The sequence below is a fragment of the Aulostomus chinensis genome, chromosome 18 (assembly GCF_037954235.1).
Source record: "Aulostomus chinensis isolate RoL2024-O1b breed Wild chromosome 18, RoL_Achi_v1.0, whole genome shotgun sequence".
Lineage (NCBI taxonomy): Eukaryota > Metazoa > Chordata > Actinopteri > Syngnathiformes > Aulostomidae > Aulostomus > Aulostomus chinensis.
Window position 1 is genome coordinate 18,470,409 of NC_141337.1, and position 13,884 is coordinate 18,484,292.

Below are 13,884 nucleotides of genomic sequence, written 5' to 3' on the forward strand. Positions count from 1 at the left end.
AGTCTACAATCAGAAGGTGCTGCTGACCAGCCTTGACTGACTGAAAGGCGAGGAGAGTTTCACTTACAGGACATGATCCTCATCTGCTCAGCCTCTCCACACAGACCACCACCAAAACAACGTATTCAACAGATGCCCCCGTCCCAGATAAACTAAAAAAAAAATGATGTAAGATGTGACAAATTCTGTTTAGGAAAGCGGCTGCCAACGTTAAGTTCACTTCCCAAAACTATCCAGTTGCATGAAGTGGTTAAATCAAGAAGAGTTTGGATCACGTAGAGACATCGTTCACCTTGAGGTGACTCTCCTTCAGCATTCAGCTGTCCTGTTCTGTAAAGTGTGACAGTTGCCTTTAGCTGGTGGACATCCTGTACACACACAGTGGAAACTGGTTTGACTATTCTCTTAATGTATTATGCCATCTCTTTCTGCAAAACATGACACCTGGCGGCCAAAAAGGGTGTTACAAGTGTTTTACTGAGAATTCTTATCAATGGTGACCAGCATCAAAACCATCAAGACAAACACTGAAAAAGTAAAAAGTACAGAAAAACAATGTTTTTTTTGGTTTTATTTGAAAGATCATGCAGCGCACTTCCAAGGTAGGAGCTTTAACATCACTTTCAATGATACACATGAAAAAACACTACATTTGTAATTACCTAGTACAAAATAGAACTAAACATTACAGAGGAATGTAACAAATTAAATATCAATAGACGGGGAAAAATGTGTGCAACACAACTATTGCTGCACTGCAGATCTTAAAATGCTCGACCGATTGAAGATGTCTGTAACCCTGTTGTGTAAATACAAAAAATGATCTTGATGAAGTATAGAACTTAAAAAATGTCAAAAAAAAAAGCAATAAGTTACTTCTTTCAAGTGTGTCTACTGAGAGAACTGAGGCGGCATGGGGTAGGGCACCAGGGGTGGAGGTGGATGCTGCGGGGCCTGTGCCTGGGGGAAGGGGAACGAAGGGTGACTGGTGCCGTTCTGTGCACCACCCTGGAAGTTGTTCTGGCCACCAAAGGATCCAGTTTGGGCGTTGAAGGACTGTCCGTTGCCGTTGAAGCTGCCTCCGCTGAAGCCGTTGCTGGCGTTATTACCCCCATAACCTCCGTTCTGAGTAGCTGTGTTAAAGGTTTTATTTGGTCCATTGTCAAAACTTCTGCCATTATCCCTGTCCCTGAAACTGCCAAAATCTCGCCTTCCAGAGGAATAACGATCCCGACGGTCATCTCTGAAATCACCTCTGCCTCCCCTTGAACGACCTAGAAAGGAGAACAAAATCCGTTAACGAAATTGTGTATTTCAGTTATGGCAGCATCTTTTTCTTCTTTTTTTTTTAAACTATAACCACCTTAGATACCCATCATTTGACTGGGATGAACTCATCCACCGCTCAGAAATACTATATCGAGAAGCACAATAAAATGTGACTGCAGTTCACAGCAAAGTTTCTTTATCTCACCAATTGGATTTACCTCCTCTGACTTCGGCCATCTGGAGGAGTTTGGGGTTGATTGCCTGGTTGGCTTCACGGAGCACAGAGATGAGGTCACTGGCCTGCCTCATGTTGTTAGGAGTGAAGAAGGTATAGGCTGTGCCTGTCTTTTGACTACGTGCCGTTCTGCCAATGCGGTGGATATAGTCCTCAGAGTTGTTGGGGTAGTCAAAGTTGATGACAAATTTCACATCTTCAACATCTGCAAGATTGTGGTGCAGTGTGGCATAAAGGAAAAGGAGGATAGCACACAAAGACGTGCGCCGACGCCACCACAACAACCAGATCAAAAAACAAAAAGCCGTGTTAGTACTGACATCAGGTGGGATATGGCTGAAAAAAAAATCCACAAAGCTGCAAAAAACACTGACATTAGACAAAATGACCAATTACATTTGGCCTGCGGGGAGACTACGGTGGGAAAAGAGAAACGATGCACACTCCATTCGCTTCCAATCCAGTGGGATGAAATAAAAACATGGCCAAACCACCCTCGGAGAGAATGGATCAGAAGTCTTACCCTTTTTTGGAGTATGCATTCACTATTCCATTCCCATTGCAGCACACGCCCACTTGCTGGCAAGTGACCCTCAGTGTCTCTACACAGTGGAGCCACTAAGCTCGCTACGGACTCCTAAATGTTTCTTGTGACGCTGCCTCTAACGCTCACACCGCAATGTCTCTTGCCCACAAACTGGAGGCCTGAACCAATTTGCAGGATGCCTAAGGTACTCCAGACCCAGTGTGCTCGCTTGATCATAAGGTCTCTCGTTGGCAGGTCTCGACATGACTTTGAAACGCAGGCGAGGGAGGAGTGTGAGCTTGGATCTTTTGTCCAAGGGTGTCCAGCTAGCATGTCCCACTGTCACCAAAAGCGCCAGTAGCCATGTCATTACAGAGGTGAGGGTATGACCGATCAGACGACCCGGTCTTCCGACACAAGTTTAACTGCAACAATAACGCCACCCATGCTTTACAAGTCTGCACAACAAAAAGTACCTTCCAAATGACTCAAATGACTTGCAGTGCAGTACCCACACATACAAGCAAGGCAATAGGAGACGGTGCAGCTGGGCTTTAAGCTGGGGCAGTTACAGAGCCTGGGTGTGTGAAGCAGTCCAAACCACTGCCAGAGAACAGATGAGCATATGGGGGAGGAACTGTGTGGCCAGCCCTCAACTTGCCCCCGGTTTTTAGGTAGGCCAGCGCGTTATGCTGCACTTGGGCCTGGTCACCTCTGTATATCTGCACAACTGGGAGACCCGTGCCTCGCCAGTCAGGACACCTCCAAGAGTCCTCCTTCCCCCTCTGGAGACCTGGGCTTGTCATGCCAAGGCCCTGCCATACAGACTGCTCCTTCGGGTATAGGGAGAGACTCAGAAAGAAGCACAAGAGTTAAAGAAAGCAAATACACTTTCTTTTTTTCTTTAAGATAAATTAGGGTGACAAAGCAATTCAGGGAGGATACTGACCTAGACCCCTGGAAGCAACATCTGTTGCAATGAGAATAGGAGCCTTTCCATATTTGAACTCTGGTGGAAAAAAGAAAGAAGAAATCAAATCAGATGTAGTAACCCTTTAGAATAGATGTGCCAATATGCAGACAGTTTTTTTGTTCGTGGGTCCTGCCTATACCATTTCTCTGTCCAAGAACTATTTTTTTGAGACCTTTACTCCATATTCCACTAGGTCTTTCTTGAACTACCCACAAAATCACTGCATAAAGCACCTTCCAACTACAAAGACGTACAAATGAATTCTACTGTAAATGAAATTCAGTATATCCAGCTGTATCTGACATAACCTTTACTTATCGAACAAAAGCATGAATTGAATGCAACAACCAGTGAACAATAGGAGAGGCTGCAGGCTTGGGTTTGGCTCCAATCTCCATCTACCTGGCAAATGGAGTGATAAGTTTAAGGGTCCAATTAGGTCTGCTGATGCCCTCCAAACAGCTGCAATTTCCAGCCTGCCAGGTCTGAAACCTGCTGATGTGGTCGTGGTCGGTTGATTTTTCAGTTTCTATCACATGCATGCAAAGTACATGTTCTTTTGTGTCCTTTCAGGTCATTTTTTCCCCCTATTAGGTTGTTTTATTTTGAAAATTACCTGGATATGTGACTTGCAATTGGTGTGTACGTACTTTGTGTGTACAGATCAGATTGACAAATTAGTGACGCAAACTCACCATTGAGAACCCAGTCTCTTTCCTGTTGACTTTTGTCTCCATGGATTCCCATTGCCGGCCACCTAAAGAAGGTCCTCACATTTAGTCAGAGGCAATTCATAAATTTCAAGTTCCTAAAACACACCCCATACATATATTGTCATCAACTTTGTTTCAACACTTACCCATCCCTCCTCATCCGCCTGGTGAGATCATCACACCGCCTCTTGGTCTCCACAAAGATGATGGTCTTGTTCTCCTTCTCACTCATAATTTCTTCAAGTAGACGAATAAGTCTAAGAAAAAAAGTATCTATTAATACTGGCACCCTGAGGTAACTGCATCACATGCCTCTACTGTCACGGACAGTTTCCTCACTTGTTTTCCTTTTCGCCATCATTGCAGACGTCAACTATCTGCAGGATGTTATGGTTGGCACTTAATTGCAGTGCCCCAATATTGATCTGCACGTAGTCCTTCAGGAAATCCTCTGCCAGCTGACGAACCTCTTTTGGCCATGTGGCACTCCACATCAGAGTCTGACGGTCAGGCTGCAAAAATTAGTACATTCCATTAGATCTCTGTACATTGTGTGTCTCATAATCATTAATAGAACATGATGCTCAATTGATAAAAAGTTCCATTTGCTCCAAACTTACTCGGATTTGGTCCACAATTTTCCTTATCTGTGGTTCAAAGCCCATGTCAAGCATTCTGTCTGCCTCATCCAACACAAGGTAAGTGCATCGGCGGAGGTTAGTCTTTCCCGCCTCAAGGAAATCAATGAGCCTTCCTGGAGTGGCAATGCAGATCTCCACACCTTCGGGGGGGGGGGGGGGGTATTTTTTAATCAATTTATTTATTTACACACACACACACACACACACACACCCCCCTCAGCAAAAGGTCAACCCATTTTAATGAAGATGTAATACCCCTTATGGATCATGCCTTTGGGGAAAACAGTTACCTCTTTCAAGATCACGTATCTGGGGTCCTTTGGGTGCTCCTCCATAAATGCAGGTGGACTTGAGGCGAGAAGCTCTGCCATATTCTGCAGCCACCTGTTGCACCTGCTGTGCCAGCTCACGAGTGGGGGCCAGCACCAAACACTGTGAAGGACAACATTACAGCACCTTAATATGTAACATGCAGAATGGATTCCGACACAATATTCAGAGATAAAAAAGTTAAGAATCAAAATATTTTGTGTGTATATATATATATATATATAGATAGATAGATAGATAGATAGATAGATAGAGAGAGTCTGGAAAACCCCGCAATTGGATCTCTCAAAGAACATTCAAACAAACACAAGTGAGACTACTTACAATTGGTCCATCTCCACGTTCCAAGAAAGGCTGGTGGTTGATGTGGACAATTGCAGGCAGTAGATACTGAAAAAACAAACAATGGCCACTTCCATGAGCTAATCAAGTCTAATATGGGTTATCATTGATCTATCAGCTGATATTAATTATTATATTTGTGTTAAAAAAAGATCCTATACAAACTTAGAATAAAAAAGAATAGTAAAGTAGTGCTGCAAAGCAGCCTGGGATATCAGCTCTGCTATGTCATATACTCTTAGTTCTGTTAGAAACAAGCTGCATTGACAGGTAACATATGACCATTAAAAAAATAGATTAGAGATTACTGGACACAATATCAGACTTGAAAAAATAATACAATTGTAGTTTTGTTGTTGTAATCACAGATGTGATTTTTAACGTTCATCCGACATTTCACTTACTGAAAGAGTTTTGCCTGAACCAGTCTGTGCAATGCCAACCATATCATTGCCACCAAGGGCTAAAGGCCAACCCTGGGCCTGGATGGGGGTTGGCTCAGTCCAGTTTTGTTTGTTGATCACATCCATTACATAGGCTGAAGAAGAAAGACAACCTGTTATTAAAAAAGGTGCACAACATTTAATTGGGAGGTGTTACAACAATGATTTCCACATACAGGGGAAGGTGGCTTCCTGGAACTTCATGATAGGATTTGGACAGCTTCTCCCCTTAACTGTAATTGTTTTGGCCCTTCTGTATTGTTCAACTTCTTGCTGAAATGAAAGAAGGGGACACATCAGCAACAACAGTCATAACAGTTGTATAACAGCAACACGTGCAAGATGGAGCACAGAGAACGGTTACGTAACACAACGTGGGTCATGCAGATAGCTACCTGAGACCTCCTAGCGACATCAGGATGCTGTTGATAGAAGTTTTTCTCGAACTTGGGTAGCTCGTCCAGGTTCCAGTGCTTCTTCCGCAGTCGATCACCTGGGTTGCCAAATTTTCCTCCACCTCCACCACCACGGTTGCCACCAAAGCGAGGAGGACCTCCATAGCTAACAATAAATTCCGTGTTTTTATTAAGTCGACAGACACATACCAGCATTGAAAACTGTCGCTTAAGATCTAAAAAGTCTTACATTCCTCACAAATTAACTTGGGACTATGGTATACTTTCCAACAAGCAGAGGAACAATGGGGAAAAAAATCAAGCCGGCATTTTGATTCCGCATTCCCAGTGCCACATGGCGAAAAGCCGACGAGCAAATCAGTAACATTAGTTCGACACGTATACCACTCATGAAAAAGTCAACATCAGCATCATGAACACAAGGAGAAGGAATTCTAAATATAATTGTTCTAGCAACATCATCAGTGAGCTAAGGTCTGGCATGCTAAGGCTAAAAGAAAGCCGCTGAGCCGGGGCACGAGGCCAGATAAGGCCTCGAGCCAAAGACAACAGGCTCCGTTAGCCGGTCTAGGCCTCGTTTACTTCAGTAAGGCTACATTTTGCGGCTTCGTTTTATTTTACTTCGGCGTCACGACGAAAAACAAATGTAAAAAGGTAAATTGTCCCAAACATGGCCGATAGAATGCCATTCCTATTAAATTTAAAGGTTTCCTTCTCAAGTGTCGTCAGCCATTTTCCACGAGGGAAAATTCGTTTATATCAAATAAGAATACGTACTTACCCTCTATCTCTGTCTCTGCCGCGATCTCTGTCGGCGTATCCCGGCATATTGTAAACAATTTCTGTAAATATAAATAAAGCAGAAAGCCTGGCTTTACCACCGGTTGAGAACTCGATCGGTAGCGGTGCTGAAATGCCGGTAAAGAAAAAATAGATCCGGTATATATCGTAGGAGGAAGTTCCACTTCCGATGTATTAATCCGCTGTACGGATATCAATTTGAGTTCCTCGCCACCGACAACATGGACGAGGAGAGCAGTTTAAACTGTTTCGGGGCTAGATTGTAATTATTTTACAGATATGTAAGGTATATAATTTCGACCAGCAAATGTAACCGCTCTATTTGTTTCTCTCTTACTCTGTCCGGAAGTTAATAACTCAAAACGCTTCCCCTTGAATAGAGCCAGAAAAACGGCGGATGAATATGTACGAGACAAAACTAGTAGGTTATCCGACATCTGGTGTATTACAGTAAATGACGTCATTAGGACCAACCCAAACATTAAAGACATATTTTTTTCCTATGGACTACGATTAGGTTTCATTAAAACTCTGAAAAGTTTGTTTCAATTTTTTTTTTTTTTTGGTTTTATTTAAACTCGATGTGAAAAGTTGACCGAGGAATTTCACTCTTCTGTCTTCAATAATCATAATTCATGCAGACAACTCCAATCTTGCAGCATTGTGCAGTGATGAATCTCTCTGTCCACCCAAAAAACTCTGATAAATGAGTACAAAACAAACCAATACACACTACAATGTTTACTTTTCTTTGGATGGCCATAAATTCATTGCCCCGGTTCTAATCTATATGAGGTCAATTTGAAAATTGGTTAAACCAATCCTCTGTGCAGCATGATACAGGCACAGATGTACAAAGCATGAAATGTACTGCATACCTTTTTCAATCACTCTCAGCAGCCCAACTTCAATGGACCCGACCCCTGTACCCCACAGAGCCATCTCCCAAACTCTGTAATCTCAAAAGTATCAGTCTATACACAATTGGTGGTCATGTCATTCAGAGGTAAAATAAATGCAATACATATTCTCAGCCAGGATGGAAACACCTCTGATAAAACAGATGAAGTAAATAACCACTGTTCCAAGGTTGTCCCTATGATGTTAAAAAAACAATAATTAGGATATAAATTGAAAAAAAAAAGACAAAACATCTTTGAACAAGGCCTTACATTGTTAGACAAAGGCAAGTTTAATTAGAACTAATTACACACAAAAATAAAATACTCTTACAAAATGATAGTGTTAACATACATCAAATTGCATCAGTCAGCTATGAGAGATAATAGTCCTGCTAGTGGATAGAGCTATAAAAACAAAAAAAAGACAAGAGCTGCATCTCTCAACTTGAACTTGTTTAATAAAAAGTTCTGTTCTTCAATGAGAGGCAATGATGGGACAAAGCTGAGCGGCGAGTGTTTGTGTGTGTGTGCGTGTGTATGGGTGGGGAGAGGCAGACAGGAGGGTGATCAGCTTGTGCACTGGACTTAAGTTGAATGAATATCTGGTACAGATGTCACCATTAAATACAAACGGCAACCTCGCTCTGTTTTTGTGCAATTCCTTTTTTCAAGAAAAAAAATTTCGACTTAAGTTAAAGATAAATTACAGGTTGTTTGATCCACATATATGAACAATATCTTATTACTGTACAAAGCACCATCTGAGGACACTTTTCACTTTGCATACACTTATTTAAATAAAAGAACAACAAAATATTCTTTTGTTTATAGTGTACGCAAATGGTAAGAATAGTCCATGGTCATAGAGATTGCTAGACAGGCAGCATCTTTTGAAAACATTCAAGAATTTCCATATCACTTGTAGAAAACAATTCCCCTTCCTCAAATTAGACATTGACAGGACTGTATAGCAGGCTACAACAGGAGTTCATCTCATTCACTTCACTTTCAACCAGATGTACAAATGGAGACATGCAGCAATTAGTGATTGTTAATGGTCTGCTATGGGCAAAATGATGCAAATGACAAGACAGTTTAACCTCTTAACATTCAGAGAATCAAGTCAAATGGAAAATTAGTTTCACTTCTCAAATAAAATGACATTACAAACTACATATGATGTCTCCTGAGAATGTGGCAACATAGAGCTCTTGATTTCTTTGCGAAAAGATTCGTAGCCACAAACAGGTATGGACATGAGTAGTGTATTGTGCACTTAAGACAGTAGTATTTCAATGAGTAAGGTTGCCAATATGAGACAAAAATGAATGCTATTTAGCACCACATGGCTAGAAGGTAGAAGAGGTTTTCCTTTTTTTTCCAACAACATGGAGGCGGCACGAGGATGAACTTTGGACTCTTGGATTCTAAACAAGTAGAATTCATGCATATAGAAATAATCAAAATGAACTGCTTAAAAAAGTGAAACATCACATCACTACATGGAGCTACAGGATGAAATCAGTAGAATTTAAAGGGTCTGCTCAATATTTGCACAGTTTCATTCATTGATTATGGCACAAAGAGTGTTGAGGATTTGATGGACTTCAGACACACCTCATCTTACAGCGAGTGAGTATCAGAGAGACGATGTCCAGAAATAAACCAAAATGGAAATTCAGTTTAATACTATCTGTAAAAATTGTTGCTGATAATTTAAACACTGCATGGAAAGGTTTTGCTTTTCTGAAACAGAAAAATGGTGTGTGTGTGTGTGTGTGTGTATATACATATAAGCATACATCCATATATGTATATATGTGTGCATATATGAAGGTATATATACATATATTCTTGTATTTTATTGATATATACACATACATTATATATACACATATATTTTCATATGTAAATATACACACAGATGTAAAGGTATATATATACACACGTGTATATACATATAAATGTGTATACATGTGCATGTGTATACATATAATGTATATATACACACACTTATAAATACATATATGTATATATACATTTATAAACATATACATGCATATATTGTGTATATACACACACACACACACACACATCAATTCTTATGGATTACACAGACTTTTATTGTTCAATCTTTCCTCTTATATAAAAATAACCCGTTTCAATCTCCTCATTCATTTAGTCAGTTTCAAACAAGGGAAATTGGTTCCTGGGAATGCAGCACTAGTTTTGGAGTGAAGAACTTCTAAGCTGTGTTCAGGGAGGATTGTAATTCCGTCTTGCCTCGACTTCCACACAAACCCGTTGACATTTCTGTGTGTACACCGAGGCAGCCTATAGCCTGAGTCACTCCATATAAAAATTAAGAGTTTCCAAGTGCTTGTGGTAACTGTTAATAACCCTGTTGTTTGAGAGTGGACTGAGTTTTTGTGGTGAGAGGGAACATTGCTACATGGAGTATATGTTTTTTTATGCTAAAATGAACTTAGAAAAAAGGGAAGAGCCAGCAAATGTTGCTGGTTCCACAAGTTAGTAAATAGTCTGAGTTATTAGCAGCTGAAGAGATCATTTTCAATGATAAAGAAGACATAAAGGTGAGCTTGAGGGTCCATGTCTAGATGACATTTTCTGATCGTCTCTGCCCAAACTCCCTTAGCTTGGCCACATTTCCCCATGAAGTTTAGGCATCCCTGGGTGAAGCAACCTGGATGACCCCATCCAAGTGGACTGATTTTCAAGGAGTGGGGGGCTGATCATGGCCTAAGCATGTTGCTTCTGGGTGTTGAGCCTTGCCAACATCAGTGATTCACTCTACAGCAAAACCGCACGTTTCCTCAATAGCAGTGAGCAATTTATCGTACAGTTTGTCATAGTGCTCATAGGGAGGAATGTCAATCCGATTGAAACTGTAAAAAAAAGAAAACAAATTGGATTGTTAAGGTTCAGCAACACTGTCTGTTTCAATGGCAGCAGCATGTGGTATAACAGAAAAATATGATGATGATATCAGTTTCCTTACCAAGTGTGGGCTTTGGGCAGGTTGTTGGTGTTGGCGTCAATCTGGTGAATAGTGAAGAGCCTCGGGCCAGCAGCTCCTATACAACAGTAACAGGTCAGTTAAAATGTTCTAAAATGGACCTGAAGACACCTGGACATCTTAAATATCCGAGTGTGCCCTTACTCCTGGCAAAGTAGGCATTACTGGTAAACTTTTTTCTTTTAAAATTATACAATAAATAAAGATCCATTCCTAATCATTTGTTAAAGCTTATATGTATATATGTATATACATACATATATGTATATACATATATGTATGTATATATATACATATGTATATACATATATGTGTATATATATGTATGTATGTATATACATACATACATATACATACATATATGTATATACATATATGTGTATATATGTATATACATATATACATGTATATATGTATATACATATATACATACATATATGTATATACATATATGTGTATATATGTATATACATATATACATACATATATGTATATACATATATGTATATACATATATGTGTATATATGTATATGTATGTATATATATATGTATATATGTATATATATGTATATGTATATATATGTATATGTATATATATATATATATATATATATATATATATATATATATATATATATATATATATATATATATATGTGTGTGTGTGTGTGTGTGTGTGTGTGTGTGTGTGTGTGTGTGTGTGTGTGTGTAAATAACCGGTCGGGCCCTACTGTGTGTATATTAGACACACAAGGGCCATTTTTCTAACAATTTTCAGTCATAAAATGCTGTTAATATGGTATTTTCTTAATTATGTCCTTGTGTATCCAGTAGAGGGCGCACCGAGTCCTCTCATGTCACACTCCACAGCAACCCCACAGAGTTTAAGTGTGTTCACACCTAACGTGACAGTGAGTACTGTACGGTACTGAAAAGCAAACAGCGCATGCGTACTAAAACCGAGCAGTTTCCTTGTGTTAAGTTTATAATAACTAGTTTTTTTAATTTAAATATATCTTAATAAGTTTCCCATGACGTGCCTCATTGCGTCACGTTTTACTGATGTTCTCACTTGAGCGTGATATGATATGTTACCAAACCAAAGAAAGTAGGAACAACCTAGCTTAAATATTAGCTACCTTGCTAAACTATTTAACCGACTCAAGTCATGGCACCATGAATGATGTAACGGTTGCAGTACCTCAAAAATAATACTATGCTCACTCAGGCAGCTGCATGCTACCAGACTACATAAAACAGGAGCAAATTAAGATAATGCTTCGTCGCTGTGCAAAAACCGTTGTGGGCTGCACTTATGTTAAGCAGCGCACCGACTTTTTTTTTTTTTTTTTTTTTACAAAACTCATACCCTTTTCACACTGAAAAACGCGTGTCAACTCGGCATTAGGGCGCATTCCAGCTTCCAGAAGACCCGGGTCTGAACTCCGGTGACGGTGTCTTCTCTGTCTCATACGTCATCGCGCTGACAACGTCATCATTACACTCATCGACGACGGAACACTGAGAGGTAAACAAATGAAAACATGGACATCGTCGAGTCGCACGAAACTCGGCGTAGATTGGAAAATGTCCGAGCGCTAATGCAGCGAAGGAGGATGGAGTTTTTGGCTAGTCTGGAAGGGAGCTTCAGTGTCATGTCCCGTCATAACAGAGGATGCTGTTGTCAACCTAAGCCCCTCCCAAATTGATCATTTTATCCATAGTGCAGCAGGCACCTTACCAACAACATTGGACTCCATTTCCCCACTAAAAAAGAAAACTATAATTCCAAGTAAACAATCACCTTGGTACAATTACGAAACCAGACAGCTTCAACAAAAAACTCAGAAACTGTAGAGAATATGGCGCTCCTCCAAACTGGAGGAGTCACATGTAGTCTGGCAAGACAGCCTTAAAACTTATAAGAAAGCCCTTCATAAGACCAGAGCAGCCTAGTACTCAGCACTAACAGAGGAACACAAGAACAACCCCAGGTTCCTCTTCAGTACTGGAGCCAGACTGACAGAGAGCCACAGCTCTACTGAACCAAGGAGTCCTGTTTCCCTGGGCAGCAAAGACTTCATGGACTTCTTTAATGACGAAATTCTCCTTATCAGAGAGAAAATTCATCTCCTCCTGCCATCTGCCAACAACATGGCACCTTTAAACTCAGAAGCCTTAGAGGCTGCTGGAGGACCAGACATAAACTTTGATGGTGTTTCTCCCATTAGCCTTCATGAGCTTAGTACAATAATTTCCTCCTCTAAACCCTCCACCTGTCTTCTAGACCCATCCCAACTAAGCTGCTGAAAGACTCTCTACCCCTCGTCAGCACCTCTCTCTTAGACATGATCAATGTGTCCCTGTTATCTGGTTACGTCTCACAGTCCTTTAAAGTAGCAGTAATTAGACCCCTTCTCAAAAAAGCAACCCTGGATCCAGACGTTTTGGCCAACTACAGACCAACATCAAATCTTTCTTTTCTCTCCAAAATTCTGGAGAAAGCAGTTGAGTTTCTCCAAAGTAAACGGCCTATTAGAGGATTTCCAGTCAGGTTCCAGGTTCATCCTAGCACAGAAACAGCACTAATGAAAGTTACCAGTGACCTCCTACTGGTACCAGATGAGGGACTGGTCTCTGTGCTGGTCTTATTAGATCTCAGTGCAGCTTTTGATACCATTGACCACCATATCCTTCTACAGAGACTGGAACCTGTCACTGGTATTAAAGGAACTGCACTAAATTGGTTTAGGTCATATTTACTAGGTCGATCTCAGTTCGTACTAACAAATGATAAACCCTCTGAAACCACTGTAGTCAGTTATGGTGTTCCACAAGGATCCGTGCTTGGACCACTCCTCTTCACATTACACCTGCTTCCTCTGGGTCACATGATAAGGAAACACGATTAATTTTCACTGTTACTGTATGTTATGACGTAATGCAGCTCTACTTATCGATGCATCCACATGAAATAAATCAGCTGACTATACTGGAGGCCTGTCTCAAGAAAATAAAAATATGACCCACAATTTCCTTTTATTAAACTCTGACAAAACTGAAGTTATTGTGCTGGGCCAAAACACCTTAGAGACACCATATCTAATGAGATAGATAACCTGGAAGGCATTACCTTGGCCCCCAGAACTACCGTGAGGAACCTAGGAGTTCTTTGATCAGGATCAGACGCATCCTGTCTCAAAAAGATGCAGAAAAACTAGTCCATGCCTTTGTCACTTCCAGGCTGGATTACTG

General features: G+C 40.6%; 2 protein-coding genes across 3 annotated transcripts in view; both read right to left on the reverse strand.

Annotated features, from left to right (window-relative positions):
- Positions 1–553: 553 nt before the first annotated feature.
- On the reverse strand, positions 554–6,828 carry ddx5 (DEAD (Asp-Glu-Ala-Asp) box helicase 5). 2 transcript variants are annotated; one of them, XM_086185823.1, is made up of 13 exons: positions 6,670–6,828; positions 5,868–6,033; positions 5,649–5,745; positions 5,434–5,567; positions 5,012–5,077; positions 4,648–4,789; positions 4,337–4,497; positions 4,056–4,228; positions 3,863–3,973; positions 3,699–3,760; positions 2,980–3,039; positions 1,488–1,709; positions 554–1,274 (listed from the first exon to the last, which is right to left on the reverse strand). In XM_086185823.1, exons 1-13 carry the CDS (start codon positions 6,714–6,716, stop codon positions 892–894), a joined length of 1,824 nt encoding a protein of 607 aa, XP_086041949.1. In that variant the 5' UTR covers positions 6,717–6,828; the 3' UTR covers positions 554–891. The 2 variants fall into 2 exon arrangements, with proteins under 2 accessions (XP_086041949.1, XP_086041950.1); XM_086185824.1 differs by having other exon boundaries at positions 1,098–1,274; positions 1,475–1,709.
- A 643-nt stretch (positions 6,829–7,471) lies between these two features.
- The window catches only part of LOC147245546 (E3 ubiquitin-protein ligase SMURF2), a 72,799-nt gene continuing 66,386 nt past the window's right edge, over positions 7,472–13,884 (reverse strand). Inside the window, exons 19-20 of the mRNA XM_086185826.1 lie at positions 10,611–10,686; positions 7,472–10,497 (exon numbers count right to left, since the gene is read on the reverse strand). Of these exons, the coding sequence (XP_086041952.1) occupies positions 10,398–10,497; positions 10,611–10,686 (176 nt within the window). The 3' untranslated portion in view covers positions 7,472–10,397. The remainder of the gene's footprint in view (positions 10,498–10,610; positions 10,687–13,884) is intronic.

What these genes read in the sequence shown, in the direction of transcription:
- ddx5 (XM_086185823.1), bottom strand. Translation starts at nt 6,716, where the DNA reads ATGCCGGGATACGCCGACAGAGATCGCGGCAGAGACAGAGATAGAGG. An exon ending in AACGTGGAGATGGACCAATT is followed by an intron (nt 4,790 to 5,011) that starts GTAAGTAGTCTC and finishes TGTCCTTCACAG; the next exon opens with TGTTTGGTGCTGGCCCCCAC. An exon ending in TGTTGCTTCCAGGGGTCTAG is followed by an intron (nt 1,710 to 2,979) that starts GTCAGTATCCTC and finishes ACAATCTTGCAG; the next exon opens with ATGTTGAAGATGTGAAATTT.